General features: G+C 39.0%; 1 protein-coding gene across 1 annotated transcript in view; it reads right to left on the bottom strand.

Annotated features, from left to right (window-relative positions):
* LOC306884233 (WD repeat-containing protein 11) overlaps positions 1-22,107 on the bottom strand; it is a 101,470-nt gene that overhangs the window by 58,347 nt on the left and 21,016 nt on the right. Inside the window, exon 11 of the mRNA XM_079439952.1 lies at positions 4,902-4,986. Within this exon, the coding sequence (XP_079296078.1) occupies positions 4,902-4,986 (85 nt within the window). The remainder of the gene's footprint in view (positions 1-4,901; positions 4,987-22,107) is intronic.

Below are 22,107 nucleotides of genomic sequence, written 5' to 3'. Positions count from 1 at the left end.
TTTTATTACCCGACCCGCGGATTAATCGCAGCACCAGTGGATATAACCGTGATCTAACTACTCCGTTTTGTTCTTTCAGTAGTTTAAATGTTTAATTTATTTTTTCCTCTTGAGTCTTATATTGGACAGTATTAAACCTGATGAGTTACATCAGTAGTAGTAATTTATTTGTCACATACATAATCATACAGAGTATAATCAGACTTCATATTGGAGTTTCAATGTTTCTATTTATTTTGTCCTCTCTCTAACATTGGACAATCAAAAAGTTCTCATCTTGAGCAGAAAAGAAAGATGGCAGTTTCAAAGTTTAAATTCCAACCTAGCCATCTAACAACAAATATATATATATATATATATATATATATATATATATATAGAGAGAGAGAGAGAGAGAGAGAGAGAGAGAGAGAAAAGAGAAGACACACTGGTTGAGTTGGATCGAGGCTCCATGAGAGACAGAACTAACGCGTGTTGTCTCTCCCCTAACAGAGACAGACTGAAACCCAGGCGAGCATCACTTCACACAGACACCTTGCTGCACATGCCACATTGGGCCATCATCTCACGACATCACATCTTCACTATATTCTGACATTTGTGTGAATAAATCACCCTCCGGGGGTAATTCAGCTACAACTGTGTCTGTGCTACTGTGCTAACTGTGTCTGTGCTACATATGGTGGAGAATGCGGGCACAACTGTGAATTGAGACACAGATCACTAACACCAGGTTGTTTGTTTCTTCTGTCTCTCACTTTCAGGAAGCCGCTCTCTCTCCCACGACGACGGAAGAGATAATCCACCGCCTCACCCAAGTAACTGCAGCAGCAGTTTACAGAGAGGTTGGCAGCTCGGCAGGCATATACTGACCGGGTTGTCGAGCAGCTTCATGCCAGCGCTGCGGGTTGCCTACCCCTCCCGGACACGGGTGTTAAGGCCCATCAACTGCTGGTATGGCTGACAGACCAGGATGATATGGAAGCCTACTGTATCTACACACCTTCGAGGTGATAGCGACCCGAGTGGGCTGGGTCCGAGAAGAGTGGGCTCGCATTATCGCTCCCTATGGATAAGCCCATGCCCAGCGATCCCTTGGGCTCCCCTGCCCGTGCGTGGATGACCGGCTGCATCCTACATCGTGCGGTCCCCGCCACAGCCCCCGTGAAAGTAGATGGCATGACAGTATCAGCAGTGCTTGACTCAGGCAGCTCAGTCACGCTAGCCCAACCCTCTGCAGTCAAACCGGGGCCGGACCAGAAGACAACACTACCCATCACGTGTGTACACACACACATATATACATACACATATATATATATGTATACACATGTGATGGGTATGTATGCATGTATGTATGTGTGTATGTTCGTAGCCTACAGATTAATAATGCTAAATGTAGATCAGAAATGTCTTGTTACAACTGGGTTGAGTACTGGTTATAGATAGATAATTAGATAGTAAGAAAAATAACTGTATTTGCAGCATTGTATTTTTTCTGCTGTATTTTAGTTAAAGTAATCTATAATTTTGCCTCTCACCGTGTTTCTGTTATTGTTAAAATAACCACAGCAGCTCTTGAACTTGGCACCTGCGCGCGTCCGGAGAGAGAGAGAGAAAGCACACGGAGCTGAAAGGGCTTGAATAAAGCGCGTTTAGCTTTACATATATTTACAATACGAGGATATAGCGCTGAAAGATATTTACCATAAACGACCCTGAGCACTTGTTATGTGATTCGCTCCGCTGTTTTGATGCGCTGCTCACTTAAAATTGTGCTGCTGTTACAGCTCGCGGTTCGGATGGATGGCGGGGTGCGGATGCGGTCCGCCTTTTGAAAATCAGTTATATAAGTATTTAAGGATAAAAGACTCGAGTTGCTTTTAAAATATTCACAAGTCCTTTTCCTCGAGTCGAGTAAAGTCTGGAGTCATTTCGGGTCAAGTCAAATCTGAAGGCTATATGCGACTCCAGTTCGAGCCCATCTCTGCCTTGGGTAGCAGACGACACATTTTGTTTGCATTTATTTTTGTCTTATATTAAGTATCCTGATATACATAATGTTATGCATAAACACCATTTTAAAGGAATATTAAAATGTTCACTGTATAAGGAATAATTTTTGTGATTATTTATATAACATTATTACATGTTATATAAAGCTTGAAGCATCAGAATCGGCATCGGTATCGGCCAATCACCATGACAAGAAATCGGTACTTGGCAACGGCTGCAAAAATCCTGATCGGAGCATCCCTAGAAAAAAGATTTTAATTATTGGACTAAAAACCTCTACACATAATAAACTATAATACTGCATAACTATTGGCAGATGTTCTGTCAAGTCTTCGTCATTAGTCAAGAACCTGAGTGATATTTGATAGCAATTTGCTGTTTGTGAAAGCCACATTTCTAGAATTTGTAGCATTTGCAAGTTCCTATTGCATTAAAGTCCTTCACGTTCATTGCAGTCTCAAAATTCTGCCTAGTTGATAATAGTTATCTTAGTTGATAATATATCATAATGGACTGTGGGCGGTTGATCCTTTTCCTATTGAGCAGCGTCTGGAAGAGTCTTTTTGGCATTGTTCAGGTGGCAGACACAGCGTGTAAATTTAATTTTAGATTAAACTCATCTCTTTAACCTTACATACACACTATCAAATTTCTATAATTTAAATACCATAAGGTATTGGTAGGCTGCATTAATTATGGCAACCGGAACACTTCCCATAACAAACCCATGTACTATAACATCTATGCTTTTTGTGTCTCACCCTTATCACCAGAAACAACCACAACACAGCCCTTCACGGCCAGTGAAGACCTTAAAGAGACGAGCCCTCTGGACAGATGCTCAGCAAAGACCTGAGCAACTATACAAGCCTTCTGAACAGATCGTTAGAGTAGTTTAAATGTCTTGTGTAGGCTAACAAAGCCTCATTTGTGTTGCACTTCAGGTTATTTATAGTTTTACTCATAACTGGATCATCCCTAATCATGCTGCGCACAGTTACATGCTGTTAAAAGGTTGTTGGATGAGTATTAGGATATTATTATCTATGGCCAAGATGGTAATATTCTAGTCTATAGACGTTTTAAACATTTGCTTCTCAACAGAGGCAATGGATGGTGTTTTTAATCCAATTGCTTAACAACATAATTGATTCAAACTCTCACTTAATTAATCAGGGGGAAATGTCATCTGTTTAAAAAAGAAAGATAATTAATAAAATGAGGGCAGCCTGTGTGTCATAGGGTCTAAATTCTGCAATGAATTCAATAACAGAAGCATTAACTTCATTTTATTAGTTTAAATCGGGATGGGCAATTCTGGTCCTCGAGATTTACATTGCAGCATTTAGCTCCAACTCTGTTTGAACTTTACCTGCCCTGTAGCTTTCTAGTAATCCTGAGGACCTTGATTAGCTTGTTCAGGAGGGTGTTTGATTAGGATTGGAGATAATCTCTGCAGGAAAGTGGATCTCGCTGGCCAGCAAATTACAATGCAAGTTGGAAACACTGTGACATCATAGTTTTAGCGAACACGTTTATAAGAATCCAACATGCATATCTGTGTACTGAGTACACGACTGTGTACTTAACAGCTTTAGTAAGGAAAAGAACTACAATCCAATAGTGAAATGTGAATAAAAATCTAAATAAAATAGATGGCTAAATATAAAACCATCCATCCATCCATCTTCTTCCGCTTATCCGGGGCCGGGTCGCGGGGGCAGCAGTCTAAGCAGAGATGCCCAGACTTCCCTCTCCCTAGACACTTCCTCCAGCTCTTCCGGGGGGACACCGAGGCGTTCCCAGGCCAGCCGGGAGACATAGTCTCTCCAGCGTGTCCTAGGTCTTCCCCGGGGTCTCCTCCCAGTGGGACGCGCCCGGAACACCTTCCCGGGAAGGCGTCCAGGAGGCATCCGGAACAGATGCCCGAGCCACCTCAGCTGACCCCTCTCAATGTGAAGGAGCAGCGGCTCTACTCTGAGCTCCTCCCGAGTGACCGAGCTTCTCACCCTATCTCTAAGGGATCGCCCAGCCACCCTGCGGAGAAAGCTCATTTCAGCCGCCTGTATCCGGGATCTTGTCCTTTCGGTCATGACCCAAAGCTCATGACCATAGTTGAGAGTAGGAACGTAGATTGACCGGTAAATCGAGAGCTTCGCCTTGCGGCTCAGCTCTTTCTTCACCACGACAGACCGGTACATCGACCGCATTACTGCAGAAGATGCACCGATCCGTCTGTCAATCTCCCGTTCCATCCTTCCCTCACTCGTGAACAAAACCCCAAGATACTTAAACTCCTCCACTTGAGGCAGGAATATAAATATAAAACAATTGATTTAAAGATTCAGATTATTTATATATTAAAATTATCAGCAACAATCACTGGCTTTGTTTGCATATCGGTCTTGCAATGCAACAAAAAATAATGACATTTTATGATGAAGAGGTGCTCGGTGGATTTCTGCGATAACTAATGTGCAAACTCACAGAATTAACCACTTCTGTTTTTTATGTATTACATTTCCCATTATGAATTATGACACAGCTTGGATCGTTGGTCCATTGGGTTAAATTGCTTTCTAACCACAAGTAAACCGCTCCAGAGCTGATTTTCAATTGGACTGAGACTACCACATTCACGCGATCTCTGACCAGTTATTTTGTTGTGGATCAGAGCATGACTACAGTTTTCATAAACAAAACTAAGGGAGAGAATGTGCGGGGTTCAAAACTAAAATAAAAAAAAAAAGCCAGGTGTGAAAACCCCCTTAGTGCATAGTGTATTACACATCAGAACTTAAAACCACTGTTCAGTTGTATGATATTTTAATATAACAGAATGCATGTACAGGTATATGATTAGAGAGTAAACCAAGCCTTCTTACCTGACTTCACAGGAATGGACACTTAGCTCTTTGTGCAGGATGCCACTGGTTAAGTTGTACACCAGCACAGAGCCATTGCTTGTACCTAATGGGCAAACATGTAAAACACAAATAAATGCTGTAATTGGCAAGTTAATATGACTGGATTATTATTTTCATTTTTTTTTAATACTAATCATCATCATCGTAATCATTACCATAAATAAATAAATAAATCATTTGTGCACATCCTCAGAAATTTTAAGACTGAACCGACTGAAGAGAACATCATTCATCCCGTCAGTGGAGAGATAGATTTGATAGATGTGGCACTGAGAGGAGATATGAGTGAGAGTGAATGAGGAAGTCTAAGAGGAAGTGAAGTGTTTCAGAGGGTTTATTGTGCTGAAATGTGCTGATAAACTGTACAAATTGTGAATAAAAACAGAATGCAATGATGTGGAAATTTCAAATTTCAATATTTTATTCAGAATACAACATAGATGACATATCAAATGTTTAAACTGAGAAAATGTATAATTTTAAGGGAAAAATAAGTTTATTTTAAATTTCATGGCATCAACACATCTCAAAAAAGTTGGGACAAGGCCATGTTTACCACTGAGTGGCATCCCCTCTTCTTTTTATAACAGTCTGCAAACGTCTGGGGACTGAGGAGACAAGTTGCTCAAGTTTAGGAATAGGAATGTTGTCACATTCTTGTCTAATACAGGCTTCTAGTTGCTCAACTGTCTTAGGTCTTCTTTGTCGCATCTTCCTCTTTATGATGTGCCAAATGTTTTCTATGGGTGAAAGATCTGGACTGCAGACTGGCCATTTCAGTACCCCGATCCTCCTTCTACGCAGCCATGATGTTGTAATTGATGCAGTATGTGGTCTGGCATTGTCATGTTGGAAAATGCAAGGTCTTCCCTGAAAGAGACAACATCTGGATGGGAGCATATGTTGTTCTAGAACTTGGATATACCTTTCAGCATTGATGGTGCCTTTCCAGATGTGTAAGCTGCCCATGCCACACGGGAAGTCGTGGCCTAATGGTTAGAGAGTTGGACTCGTGATCCAAAGGTTGCGGGTTCGAGTCTCCGGCCGGCAGGAATTGTAGGTGGGGGGAGTGAATGTACAGCGCTCTCTCCACCCTCGATACCACGACTGAGGTGCCCTTGAGCAAGGCACCGAACCCCCAACTGCTCCCCAGGCGCTGCAGCATAAAATGGCTGCCCACTGCTCCGGGTGTATGTTCACGGTGTGTGTGTGTGTTCACTGCTGTGTGTGTGCACGTTGGATGGGTTAAATGCAGAGCACGAATTCCGAGTATGGGTCACCATACTTGGCTGAATGTCACTTCACTTCACTCATGCAACCCCATACCATCAGAGATGCAGGCTTCTGAACTGAGCGCTGATAACAACTTGGGTTGTCCTTGTCCTCTTTAGTCCGGATGACATGGCGTCCCAATTTTCCAAAAAGAACTTCAAATTTTGATTCGTCTGACCACAGAACAGTTTTCCACTTTGCCACAGTCCATTTTAAATAAGCCTTGGCCCAGAGAAAACGCCTGCGCTTCTGGATCATGTTTAGATATGGCTTCTTTTTTGACCTATAGAGTTTTAGCCGGCAACGGCGAATGGCACGGTGGATTGTGTTCACCGACAATGTTTTCTGGAAGTATTCCTGAGTCCATGTTGTGATTTCCATTACAGTAGCATTCCTGTATGTGATGCAGTGCCGTCTAAGGGCCTGAAGATCACGGGCATCCAGTATGGTTTTCCGGCCTTGACCCTTACGCACAGAGATTGTTCCAGATTCTCTGAATCTTTGGATGATATTATGCACTGTAGATGATGATAACTTCAAACTCTTTGCAATTTTTCTCTGAGAAACTCCTTTCTGATATTGCTCCACTATTTTTCGCCGCAGCATTGGGGGAATTGGTGATCCTCTTGCCATCTTGACTTCTGAGAGACACTGCCACCCTGAGAGGCTCTTTTTATACCCAATCATGTTGCCAATTGACCTAATAAGTTGCAAATTGGTCCTCCAGCTGTTCCTTATATGTACATTTAACTTTTCCGGCCTCTTATTGCTACCTGTCCCAACTTTTTTGGAATGTGTAGCTCTCATGAAATCCAAAATGAGCCAATATTTGGCATGACATTTCAAAATGTCTCACTTTCAACATTTCATATGTTATCTATATTCTATTGTGAATCAAATATAAGTTTATGAGATTTGTAAATTATTGCATTCCTTTTTTATTCGTAATTTGTACAGTGTCCCAACTTTTTTGGAATCGGGTTTGTACTTATTCTGGAACTGCAGTGAAATTATCGATCCTTGCATGTTTATTAATGTGTTTTATTCAATTGTGACCAAACACCCACTGAATTCAATTGAAAACAATTGACGTTTCGGTAAGCCCTTCCCCTCGAAAGCAGATGAGCCAATGGCAGTCGAGTATCAGTAGCATGGGGAGCAGAACTCGAATATTCTGTAGGTTTGAGCACCATAGAGAAACATTGGAAGGTCCAAAGTTCACATCGTTTTTATGGGGTTTATGCTTCAAAAATGGAAAAACGATGTGCCTGGGGTACTTGTAACACTGATTCCAGGTATCGCAATGCATTTATTTTATTCTATTTCCTATACCCAAACAGAACAAATCAATATGTCCCTAAGCATTCACCCCCAATCCCACTGAAGACAAAAAGTTCATTTTCTGGTTGTCATTAGGTCTGTGTATTGGCAAGAATCTGGCGATACGATACGTATCACGATACAGGGGTTGCGATACGATATATTGCGATACATTGCGATACTGTAAGCAAGGCGATATATTGGGATATTTCTTATTTTAGGAATTTTAGGATATATATTTTTTAGGAAAGCTGTCATTAAGAACACACCACCATATGCAAACCTTAGCAAAAACTAAATAGTAAAACTATAAAAATAGTTTAACCAGAACACACTGCAGAACACTGCATCTGCATTTGCAATAATCAGTCCCTATAACATTCAACATTATTGAAACCACTTTTTGTGCAGTACGAGTAAAGGGGGAAATATTCAAGTGCTTGCATGATTCTTTAGTTAAATGTATGTATAAAATGTATTTTATAAAAAGATAAAAATATATATTTATAGACTACTTTAAAGTTTCACAGTTTAAGTTTACAATTGTGACATGCAATGTCATAACATTTGATCTGAACAAAAAATGACATCTGCTTAATATCAATGAAAAATAAAGTGCTTGCAGGATTCCTAAAGAAAACAAAACAATTGTAAAACAATCAAATAAATACAGATGTTAAACATTCTCAAAACTTTTCAACTTGGATTTCACAGGTTTTTCAGTTTGTATTTATGTTTCGCGTGGAATCGCCGAGACCGCGACGCGAGCACCGCCCCAACTGCACAAAACGCCCCCGAATTACGAGAGAAAGCTGCAGCTGCACAACGACTCTACCGCCCGCCGCGTCCCACGCAAAGGCTCTTCAACACGGGACACGGGACGTGGCAGAACCGAGGTTGCGCTCGCGCCACGGTCCCGGGGCGGACATTACCACAAAAGCCCAAATGACGTCACACTTCAGCTTTGTACATCGAAACAAGAACTGGAACAATTCTTTCATCCTCCATTACTGGCAGCGAACTATATTAACGCTAACATTAGTGGAGTGCCCTGATGCTAGTATTTCCTGTCACTGTTTAAGTTCAGAGATGAAGACTAGCGGTCGGGATATGAACTCAAAGCGAAACAACTGCCATGAATCTTGTATGATTTTTTTTTTTTTTTAAATATCGATATTCCGTTTTGGAGAATCAATATAGTATCGCCAAACAAAATATCGCGATACTCACGTGTATCGATATTTTCTTACACCCCTAGTTGTCATACTCTAATTAAGTTACAATTTTCATCTGCTCAAGCAGAACATTAATGTCATTTTGTGCTTCAGCAAGGTATCTCTGGCTAAAACTAGCTAACATTAAAGTTAGCGAGTCCATGCTAATGTACAAACCAAACCTGTTCTCATTTTTTTACAGTGTAGGGCAAAAACACATAAATGAAGGTGTACATTTCACTGTCTCATATTAAACTGGTTAAATTAATTTAATCGTACCCTGCGTTACATGAACAGTGTTGATCCGGGATGTTTGTCATTCGCAATCATGACGAAAGTAACATGAGACTTCTTCCGCTTACTCTGTGATAAACCCTCACTTCCAAATTAATACCCACAATATTTATTTTAAAATCTTTTATATATCCCTCCATGGCATATTTAAAGGGGTCATATGATGCGATTTCAAGGTTTCCTTTCTCTTTGGAGTGTTACAAGCTGTTTGTGCATAGATAAGATCCCTGAAGTTGCAAAGACTAAAGTCTCAAAACCAAAGAGATATTCTTTGTAAATGTTAAGATTCGACCACGCCCTCATGAAACGGCTCATTCAAACACGCCCCGACATGTCTATGTCACGGAGTGGGAAGATTTGCAAAACACCGCCCAAGTGTATACTCAATGAAAGAAGGCGGAACTATTATTCTCGCTGTAGTATTGTTGCTGCTGCCGGCGCCATGTCGTGGAGATGCTGTGTTTCGTTGTGAAAGAGAAAGTACTTTGTTTGGGCTTCCAAAAGAGGACACAAATAGAAATAAGTTGTAAGTTGTATTTACAACACTGTTCCAGAACAGTTCAAGCCAAATATTAGAGTGTGTGCAGCTCATTTTACGGAGGACTATTTTCTGAACCTGGAAGTAGCCTACCAGCTGTGCTCAAAGGCTGTTTCTATAAAGTGGGGCAATTCCAACTTTGCAATGACAGTCTGGTGCTTCTGACCCAGAGCCCAGAGTACGTTTTCTTATTTAACTCTCTGGGGTCGGCTGTCTCGCCGGCGAGACAAGCTCTTTTTTTTTCTTATCAGTGCAAAAGACACTAAAAATACTCTGTTGATTTTGGTCACACAAATAAGTGTTATACATCAATCGAAACTGTTAAGTGTCTACTTTTTTTTGTGTACACTCACAATTACAACAAAACTTTGTGGTTTTGGAAAAAAAAAGAAAAACGGTGCGCTCTTTGTCTTCATCTCCGCGATCTGCTTTTTGAAACACGTCACTAAAATGAACTGTAACTCAGCAAATACTCAACACAGAAACATGGGAGTTATCTCTATAGAAAGCTTGAAGTGTTTACTTTTAAATGAAGTCTTATCGAAAACAAACATTTTGTGATGAAGTAATCCATATGAAACCAACGATGTTCAGTCTTACCCATCTAACTCATTATTTCTAATGCAATCCCGCCCCCTCGCGGCACGCACCATTCACATGTCAATAACCATGTGAGCCGCGTGCGCGTGGAGACGCCCAACATAAACAAAGAGTCAGGAGGTCGCCCATCGCGCCTACTGTTTGTTTAGGCTGGATTTCCCTCAAAATATGAGCAAGAGTTCATCCAGAAGGGAAGATCGATCTGATGAGTAAGTAATGTTTCTTTTTTGCATTAGTTAACGTGTTATTGTGACATAAACTTGAACGCGTTCAGTTGGGTTTTTCCCAAACAACAACATGATGAATGCTACGCATCTAAGAATGTTTAGAACAATGTTTAATGTTCACAAATAGATTTGTGCTAATGTGCTAAACAATAATAATTATTTTCTCAGATATAAAATATCCTTTTTTGTAGTACAAAGCATACGTGAGTCTATGGCTACAGAATCATAACAGCTACTATAAAATCATACATACTAGGCTATTTGGGTCTATGGCTTCAGAATCATAACAGCTACTATAAAATCATACATACTAGGCTATATGACTACAAAATCATAGTTGTTTTTTTCCCAAACTGTAATTCCAGACTACAATGTTTGAATATGATAGGCAATTCATTGTATTTAAATTTCTTACAGCGCGGTGATGTTTTCATGCTCGATATAAAACAATACAAGTAATATGAGAGTACACTGTAACATGATGAATGCTACGAGTCTAAGTATGATTAGAACATGTTTATGATTAATAGCCTACTCTGTTGAAAAATTTATTTTAATAATGTACTAAACAATAATAATTAGTTTCTCGGATATAAAATGTATTTTTTTGTTTACGATAGTACAAAGCATGCGTGAGTCTATTAACCCTATATATATATAAATAATAAATATTTGTATTTTATTGAATCAGGTACCTGAACCACAGATGAATCCTGATTACTTTCTTCAAATTGTTTTCCTCTGAGAACACTGTACCAACATCAGATGTTCAACTGCACTGATATTCTATGGTAAAAAAAGATCCTTGACTACTGATTTTTTTTTCTTCTTGAATCCATGGAAATAAGCAGAAACACTTAAATAACACTTAAATATCAGGTATGATTTATTTGTTTCACTTGTTGAACAGAATCTGTTGCAGGAATGACTCAAAGTCTGTTCACATCTCTGTGGTTAGATCAGTGTGCACAATAATGTGTCTTTGACCTTCATTATGTATGTTTTGATTATACTGAAGTGACATACTGCCAAGTATGGTGACCCATACTCGGAATTTGTGCTCTGCATTTAACCCATCCAACGTGCACACACACAGCAGTGAACACACACACACCGTGAACACACACCCGGAGCAGTGGGCAGCCATTTATGCTGCGGAGCCCGGGGAGCAGTTGGGGGTTCGGTGCCTTGCTCAAGGGCACCTCAGTCGTGGTATTGAGGGTGGAGAGAGCGCTGCACATTCACTCCCCCCACCTACAATCCCTGCCGGTCCGAGACTCGAACCCGCAACCTTTGGATTACGAGTCCGACTCTCTAACCATTAGGCCACGACTTCCCCAAATGTCTGTGTTGTAAATAAAATACAAATAATAATAAATAAAAAAAATGTTCAATCTCCTCATATTCTCTCTTAAGGCTAGTTCACACTACAGGATTTGAATCCCGATTTGCAAATTAACGAGCTCGCCGGCAGGTCGGGCTGTAATCGGGGGAAAATCTGTGGGTGATCGGCGCTTCGCGATCTTTATGTGTGAACTACACAACGATGCATCAAAGATGCTCGCTGACGCGTCGCCGACACCTCGCCGGCGCCAAACAAATATCTAGCATGCCAAATATCTGGACTGGTCGGCCGACTCGACATCACGTGGTGTCAGGTGTGGTGACGAGCTACAGCCAATGAAAGAGCAAGGCATGGGTTGAGGTCACCAGAAGAAAAACAGCAACAACTTCGCTGAAAGAAAATGCTTATATTTTTGCACATAAGCTTCTTTCACAGGCTTTTGGCTGCTATATTTTTTATTAACCACCAATAGTTACTGTTGCCATGACTGACAAACACTCACACTACACTCTATCTCATGCAGTGAAAAACACATCGCAGCGCAGAGAGGAAACTGAACCTGAACTGCAAAGTTACTTACTGTTAGTAGAATGTTGAAAGTGGACTATCGAAATAAAGTGTTACCGACAAGCAAGAGTAATTTCAGATCTGAGTGCCTGAGACAGCTAAGCGTTCACTTCATTTTTATTGGAGAAGACCAGGCTCTTGGTTTCAGTTCAAAGGCTCTTATGGATAGACTGAACTGACTGACACTGATACATCTAAAATTGTACAATTGTCTGGCTTTAAAAGTCACACCAGTGGAGTCAGATGGAGATGGAGTTTCTTTCCCTCTAGTGCTAAATGACCACTCATCAAGATCGCTTCTTTAAAGGCATCCATCAAGAGGAATTCACATTTCATGGTTTTAAGGGCTTGGTGTGCTTGCTCAGTTGGATGTATAGTGCATTCAGGGAGCTACAAAATATAAAGGCTGCACCACAGTGTTGACTCCAATAATGAGACGACGAGTGGAGAAAATTAGACCACCAATCACAGAGCTCAAACTGCAATTTAAGATCCACTGACTAAACTGGGTGAAACCTCATTTGGAACATATTGATATTTCTATAATGCAGTATAACAGATCTTCACATACTTATGAAGTCTTTAAACTGTGATATATTTTTCATTTCTCTGTTACTGAATAACAGATGTAACTCAATTAGAGCTCTATTTTTAGCCACCGCTAGTTCAAATCATACATTAGGCTACAAATTGTCAAAGTTTCATTTGTTTTGTAAATTGTGCACTTGAGTTTTTAATATCTGTGCAACGCTTTCAATCTTTGCAGAATCTTTAAGAAGGAGTAACACAACAGCTACAGTATGGCCTTGCTGTGATGAATGACGTTCGCATAAGAATTTATCAGTTTTGTCATTTCAGCTCATATGATTTTGTTCTCTTGACTCATTCACTTTGCTGTCAAAAAATGAGGTCTCACTCACAAAAAGACTATACATTACTTATGTGAAAAACAAGCTCACAATATGTGCATCTTAATACATAATATGCTACACTGATTTTGAGAAGACCAATGACAAATTCTGGTCTGTGGGCTAATGACTCATTAGGACAGTAAATGGACACCACCTACTGATAGTTTTAGCTTCATATTTAAAGTTCATTAAATAAATAAGTAAATCTCAATATCTATTGGAAAACATTAATCTGGCATTATTTATGCCACCTCTGAGCTACATTAAACAGTCTAAAATCACAGAAAATACTGTGATGGTATTTTTGTCAATATTGCACATATAGTGTCAAAGAGTTTATATATTTATAAAAATGAATTAGATTATTTTTCTGTCTACATTATTCTCTAAACATATAATTCTAACGGCCTGTTTTCACTTGATCACTTCATGTGTTTTCTCTGATTGGATATCAATCAGATTTTTAAAAATGGTTTCATTTACACTTGGCCACATAAATGTGTCTCTGTAAAATGGATATATAGCGGATCTTCAATTCCCGTGCTATATGCAAATTTGACAGAGTTCATGTCAACAAAAGCAACAGATATGCACCGTAATTTTATTCATCATAAGCTAATTTTAAGATCAAAGACCACAACAGAAGAGAGAGCGGCATCAGCACTTGAAAGATAAGTTAGTCTTAGGGTGCTTTCACACCTGCCTCATTTAGTTCGGTTGAATCGCACTAGAGTTCGTTTTCCCTCTTGGTGCGGTTCGTTTGGGCAGGTGAGAAAGCAGCAATCGCATTCGGGTGCGCACCAAAAGTGGACCAAACAAGTGTACCGAGACCTCCTTGAAGAGGTGGTCTCGGCACGCTTTCAAACGAACCCTGGAGCGGTTCGTTTGTGGTGAGAAAGAAATCCGACCCAACGGACCAACGAACCAAGCGGTATCATAATTCATAACGGGAAATATGTTATATAAAAAGCAGCAGTCAGTGTCTTTTGTGTCTAGCAGTCAAGCGCTTTGAGTACCCAGAAAAGCGCTATATTTGTTACTGCAGTTGAAAACCAAAGAGCACCGCTTCATAGTAAAATGTTGTGTAATTAATTACTCTTCTCCGCGCATTACAAGAATGCTGTCCTGACGAAGCCTCGATTCCCGCTGGCTGTAACTGCATTATATATATGTATAATTATATTTTCACTATATGTATGTATGTATGTGTATGTATGTGTGTATATATATAGTGAAAATATAATTATATATAGATAGATATATTAGAGAGGAATGACAGCTACATTCGTTTTGCGTTTGCCAGGAAAGCTATAAAGCCGCAATAAGCCCGCGGAGCAAACTTGTCAATCCATCTTGACGAATGACGCAGAGGAACGTAAACAAGTGAACTCTGACCAATAAGAGGACAGCTTTACTCACATGTGACTTGCATAAACACAGTTTGGTACGCTTTGCATTGTTGCCGTGTGAAAGCGAACCGAACCAAGAAGAAAATGCCACAATGTAACAAATTAATCCCTGTTTCGGAACAAAGCAAATGATCTACAGGTGTGAAAGCACCCTTACTTAGCAGAGTGCGATATGCTGATTTTTGATCGTGGACAATTAAAATGTCTCCACGGTCTGCTTTTGAAGAAATATCGTAGTAGTGCTACACTGCACATTCTATCAGATGCAGTTCTGGCGCCTCTGTCTCAATATACTGTACAATGCGACATGCATTCTGATTAAATGTTAACTCTGCAGCAGAGATACACTCACAGGACTCTGCACTTATTCACAATCACAAAAGTGCATTATTTGCATCTGCTTTAAAGCCTTGCCGGTTTAACATTTAATTCACGTGCTGTTCTGACATGCACTTTTTCTGATTGTGTACAACTGAAGCGCGTGCACACTAAGATCCTGTCAAACAGCGCCTGATTACTAGACTAAGTTGTCTTTCACATCTGATTTCGCTACTAATACTGTCAAAATTATATAAGGTTTACATATAACCACAGTTAGTTATGTCTAAAATGAAAGTAAACAGTTGAGAGAGAAACGGATGCATGCAGCTCTTAAAGCGACAGAACTAAATAATACTGCTGCTTGTAATTAAAGGAATAGTTCAACCAAAAATTCAATTGCTGTCATTATATACTCACATGTTGTCCCAAAGCTGTAGTAATTCCTTTCTTGTGCTAAACACAAAAGAAGATATTTTGAAGAATGTGGGTAACCAAACAGTAACTGGTCCCTTCTGACTTGGATAGTAGGAAAAAATAAGTCAACTGCTTGGTTATGCATATTCTTCAAAATAACTCTTATGTTCAACAGAAGAAAGAAACGAATTCAGATTTAAAACCACTTGAGAGTGAGTAAATGATGGAATAAAAATAAAACACTGACAAAATTAAAATATTTGGGTGAACTATATTTTAATGTTAATAAAACAACAAAACAGAAAAAAAAAATCACTCACTGCTCATGACTAACAAACTTTAATACAGTTGCTTATAAAAAATTTATAATTGTATAATGTTTTATTTTAATATTTGTTCATTCTATTTCTTGAATGTTAGGCTATTGCTAAATACTGTACCTGAAAATTAAAGCACTGTTTGTTTAATTTGTATATTATGTGTATTTGTAATGTATATATTTGATCTTATTTTCTAATAACAAAGATAAAATGACAAAAAATTTTATATTCACCCACTTTGACCTAAATTTCTGTCATTCTTTTTATTTAATATTTTGTTACCTTGAAAGGCTTTTTTTTACAATAGGGAAATTAGTATTAAATAGTAAAACCAACACGACAAAGAATTGTAATAAAATCGTGAATCGTGATATTCCTGGAAAATATTGTGATATGATATCGATGAAGCGTCGGTGTCTATTAAATTATTAATGAGACTGCGTGTCCTTATCCTATGAGAAGACGTTTCGCTTAATTATTCACAACAGCATGTGTTGATTTGCTGTGACAGACACGTCAGACTGTGAGATTGTGCACATTAACTGAGAGAAACGTTCATGGATTCGAAGAACAGGGTTTGTTTTTGGTTTGTAATAAGAGTTCAGCACAAACGTGGTTCATTCACTTAGTGAGCGTAACCGTTTTTACAGCTCCTTGACACAACCCATCAAAAGGCTTATAAACGCTGCAGAATAAGCCTTAAAAGTTATCAGAGGTGCAGCAGCGCTTTCATATACAGCAGATGTTTTTGACACAGAATGCAAATGGCTGTGCATTTATTTGTGTTTTTAACTTGATGAAAACTATTCAGTGATGTCAGGGCTATTGGAAGATTAGCTTAAAAAATGTATTCTGTGGTAGACTGAAGACTCAAGTTGTGTGTGTGTGTGTGAATGTGGGCAGAGAAAGAGGGAAAACAAGGGAAATTGTGATATTAAAAATAACCAATAACTAATATTAAAAATAACCAACATTTACTTAATGACTAACTTCCACCCAACTCCTAGCCAGTTCCAGACAAAAAGCATTCAAGCCAAACTAAACTTATTCTGGGCTTGACACTCATGGCACATGGATTCAGGATTTTAAAATGTCTTTATATGTGACCCGTGCTGGCAAAATGAGTCGGAATGCGCACAAGCTAATTTTGAGCTACAGGCAAAAAAAGAAAGAAAAAAAAAGGGAAAAATGCCGATTTTGGTTGAATTTTTCATTCAGCCCTAATTAAACATCTAAAATTATCTTTATTTGCAAATATTTGATCCCAAAAAATATACACATACTGTATACACAGAATTACAGTATTTAAGTAGGCTATTCTTCACGCAAACATAATCTGGTATAACTTAAGTGAACGTTTGGGGGAACTGTTGGAGAAAACATCTGATGTGTAACATTATATTAGATCCGTGCAGTACAGGTCTTAATATATAGCCTTTCTGTCTCAATGTTAATCTAACAATAAAAAAAAAAGATTGCTGCTCTTGATTGAACTGCTTTTGTAGATTTAACAATCAATGTATTTGTAATGAACACTCTGAAGGGATTTTTACATTTGATTTTTTTTTTCTTTGAATGCTTTTGTTTAGATGTACAATGAAAATAGTAATGCACTATTTGTTTCTTTCTTACATTTGTTCTCCTGTTGTTGTTGTTTTTGCATCTGTTATTATTTTTAATAACAAAGATAAAATAAAAAATGGCTATATTGCAGAGATGCTCACAAGTCTCTGAGCTAGAGTCCAAGTCAAGTCTCAAGTCTCTGAGCTAGAGTCCAAGTCAAGTCTCAAGTCTTTAAGCTAGAGTCCAAGTCAAGTCTCAAGTCTCTTTATTATATTAAGTCTCTGGTTATAATAAGTGTTTCATCACGTACAGCGACCCATCCAACACTGCATAGCTATATATAAAGAATTGAAAGCATGTGATATGTTATTATGACTCCTTTATCTATTAGCATACAGTATCAGCTTTGATTTTTATATATAATCAGTGTAAACAGGCTATTGCAACATGACAAAAACACCAAGAATGCTTTACTTTTAAGTTAATATTATCTGTATTTTGCCTTGTAGCATGAGAACACAGTACAGTACAGACCAAAAATTAAGAAAGACTTAATATGGTCAAACATCACATTGTAGCTAAATGCAAAACACTATTGCAACAAACCAAACGATGTGAAATATATGAAGAGTTCAGATGCAAAAGCCATCTGAAATTTTCTTCAGAATGATTATTTTTTATCAAGCTTGTATATTTAAGTTCAATAATTTCACTTAAATGGCAATGCAAATGCAACTAATCATAGTTTATAAACTACTGTAAGTCAACACATCCCAAACTCTCAAACCAGTGTAATGTTACATGATCAACAATAATCCTGTAACCTGTTTGCAGACAATGTTAATTAACGTGATGGAAGCCAGCGGCACGTAAATGATTACGTTAATCGACCACCACAAGTTTGGCAATTAACCCTTGTATAGTGTTCGGATCTGTAGGACCCGTTTTCATTTTTTATCAAGAGAAAAAATATACGATTAATTATTTTTCAAACTCAGACTCATTGGCCTTGGCTCATTTTCTGTGAAGAATATATATCTGAACACATTTTCAATGACCACACTCAGTCCCGGCGTCATGGGCGGGCAATGGGGGGCCTGGCCCGCCCTGTGAGTCACTAGTGCCCGCCCTGGACGAGCCTGCTGAGTAAAGAAAACTTTGTACTATTCAAACATCAGTTATTATTTATTTACCCTTGCATTGAGAAAAAGCGGAGATCTGTTTCCTCCAGGCTGTGCGCGGCGCTCAATCTGAAAGGAGGCGGGGTGGAGTTACGAGTAGAGCCCTGCATTTCGGCCCTGGCCCGACGGTCCCCGACTTTTTTACGCCTCTAGAGCCGGGCTTCGGGCCAATTTCCACGTCATAGTTCAGACGCGGGCCGGGCATCGGGCCTGTTTTGGGTTTCTCCTTATTTTATATTGTAGACATCTATCCATTGGCGATGAAAAAAATTGCCGCGCTGGTGGAAACAACACGAGACCGTGCCGCGACTGAGAGCAGCTCGATGGTGTTTAGTGTCTCGCAGCAGCAGCAGCTGTTCTGCGTTAAAATGCACGCAATAGGCTAAAGCTTGCTGCAAAACCCCAGCAAACATAACCATGAATGTGTCTGCGGGAAATAGTAATTAAGGAGATATTTGAATTATTTACTACTAAACTAATTTTTCTGAGTCTGTGTCGCAAGGATGAAGTTACTGATCCTGACTCGTCGTCTCCTCATTAGATGCGCCTTTAGAGAGAAATGCATCTTTATTGATTATGATTAAAATTATAATAAACGAGTTTTTGTTTTCATTTTTTTTTATTTCATTAAGTGATAATTTAAAGCTTTCTATAGATATATGTACCATGTCTGTGAGGCATGTATTCGCTCAGCTTCGGTTCATTTTTGGGAAGCGCTCCTGTTAAAGACGCAGAAAGCGTATCATGTTTGTTTTCTTTGTTTTATAAAAGAACTACCTTTTGTTGGTATTGTGAGTGCACACAAATACAAGTAGACCCTTTACAGGTCCGAATGATGTATTACTCTTACCTTTATCAATAAATAAATAAATGACGGTGTAGGTTATTTTAATTTGTTTCCACTGAAATAAATCCATGTGTTTGCTGGTGCCTCCATGTCCTGCAGAGCGCGCTTTAGCTTCCACTCTCCACACAAACTTACATATAGGCTAGCGCACATTATTATTATAGCAGGTTTAATGTTTAAACATTGTTATATACTTGAACTGTTTTAGTATATCTATAGATTTTATTTTAGGCACGTCGTGATGATATGAGAAGGCTAAATTGATCAAACATAGGCTATGATCAGCTCATGCCGCTGGCCGCTTGGTCGTTACTTAAAAAAAACAAAAATTTATAGGCTATTTAACGAACAAAAATGCTCCAAACGTTTTTCTAAATTAACTTAATAAAAAAACAAAACGAAATATGTTAATTTTGCCATTACACACAAAACTGAACAATTGTAATTGCCGAAACAGTAGTATAAACTGTTTTAGGAGAAGGGGGAAAAAAAAGACGGGCTCGGGTTGGACTCGGGCCAGTAATTCTGATAAGCTGTCGGACGTGATCGATTTCAAAAGCGAAAGTGAAACCAATAAAACAGCGCACATAAGAAAGCGATTGCATGCTTTAGCGAGCGTCAGCGACTCACACCCCCCCCCCCCCCCCCCCAACCAACAAACACACACACACACACACACACACACGTGATTTGTGCCCCCCCTGGAAATTCAAATGCCCCCCTGATGGAGGTGCCCTGGCACCGGCTCTGACCACACTGGTCACACACTCTCTCACACGCACGCACGCACGCACACACACACACACACACACTCACTCACTTGGATATGTGGTTTACGGGACTCTCCATGGGCGTAATGGTTTTACTAATGTACCAACTGTATAATCTATCCTTAAATCCAAAGCTAACGATGAATGGCACAGCAGTCGACATGTTTGTTCGTTGTCCTCTAATGTATGGCGGCCGCGCCTAAAATAAAAAAAATAAAAAAAGTGTGGCCGCACCGCGCGCAGCAGATACATAGTACGTCACGTGTTACATGGGCAGGTTATAGGTAACGGAGGGAGGGGAATAACAGCGAGCTCATCATCAGTTGTTTCCTAAAAATAAACATTGTTCACGAGTCCCGCAGCTCGAGTCCGAGTCGAGTCTGAAGTCTTTCGAGGACGAGTCTCAAGTCGAGTCTGAAGTCACTGTGTGTGCGACTTAAGTCGCACTCGAGTCCGAGTCTCAAACTCGAGTCCCCATCACTGCTATATTGTGATTATTAAAATAGTAATTAATATTATGAAAGGAAGTGGAAGAAACAATGCACCGTTGCTAGGTGATTTTGCTTTGGAACCTTCAGAAAAACCTTCAGCTAGGTGATTTTTACGGTGGCCGAGAAGTGCAAAACAAATCACGATTCTGAAAACAAAATAACAAATTACAAACTCAAACACACATCTAAAAAACAAAATAAAAATTCAGAAAACACAACAACAATTCCAAAAACATTATAACAAGTCAGAAAACACAATGACAAATCCAAAAACAAAATAAGTCTGAAAACCCAACGACAAATCAGACAAACCGGAAGAGGTAGGTATAGTTTGAGACAGCCCATTGGTTTGGGAATAGATTACTCACCGCTGACTGGACGAGACATCTGTCAATCAAGGTGTACAGGAAGAACCAGAAGAAAAACAGTAGAGTCAACTTAAGCATGAGCTCCAGTGGCGCAGATGGTAGATTATGTGTCATTGTCTTTTTTGACGCGATCGACCCGGGTTCGATCCCGCCTTTTGCCAAACTTTTTTTTCTCCCTTTTCAAATCTCATCAGAAAGGCATTTATTTTCAATAAAAATTAAGGAAATAATCAAAAAGTTGAAAATAAAGTATCGGGTAGGGTTAGGGTAGGAGTAGGGAGAGCTTTATTGTATCAATAAGGTGGCATCCATTTAATAATTTGAATTAAAATTATAATTTACACTCAATACATTATTATTGCATACTGGGTTTTTTAATACTGAGGTGCAGATAATTGCCACTATTTGCAACAAGTAGTATACATAGCACAAAATCCTGCTATTTTCACTTAGTGTAAATACGTTAGGTGCTATTGCTATTAGACAGAACTATGTCAAATTTACTGTCACTCCCATAGACACTGTATTAGAAACACCCTCGCATTAACGTTAACAAGTTTTTTTGTATTCTGATTCAAAAGGTAATATAATACAAAGTACAGTGTTGTAAATGTGGCAGCAGCTATTTGCACTGTGTAAATAGAGAAAGAGGCTATTTAACTAAGTGAAAAATAACAATAGATGCTATTTACACTAAGTGCAAATACCCATTTACACTGTTAAAATAGCAGGATTTTGTATACTAAAAATGTATACTGTATACTACTTGTTGCAATAGTGGAAAGTATCTGCACCTCCGTATTGTAGTAAAAAAAAAAAAAAAAACAGTATGCAATAATAATGTATTGAGTGTAAATTATAATTTTAATTCAAATTATTAAATGGATGCCACCTTATTGGTACAATAAAGCCCTCCCTACACCTACCCGATATTCTTATTTTCAACTTTTTGATTATTTCCTTAATTTTTATTGAAAATAAATGCCTTTCCGATGAGATTTGAAAAGGGAGAAAAAAAAAAGTTTGGCAAAAGGCAGGGTCAAACCTGGGTCGATCGCGTCAAAAAAGACGATGACACGCGATCTATCATCTGCGCCACTGGAGCTAATGCTTCAGCTGACTTTGCGGTTCTTCTTCTGGTTCTTCCTGTACACCTTGATTGACAGATGTCTTTACATTTACATTTATGCAT

The sequence above is a fragment of the Barbus barbus genome, assembly GCF_936440315.1.
Source record: "Barbus barbus genome assembly, chromosome: 18".
Lineage (NCBI taxonomy): Eukaryota > Metazoa > Chordata > Actinopteri > Cypriniformes > Cyprinidae > Barbus > Barbus barbus.
This window is presented reverse-complemented; position numbering and strand designations above follow the sequence as displayed.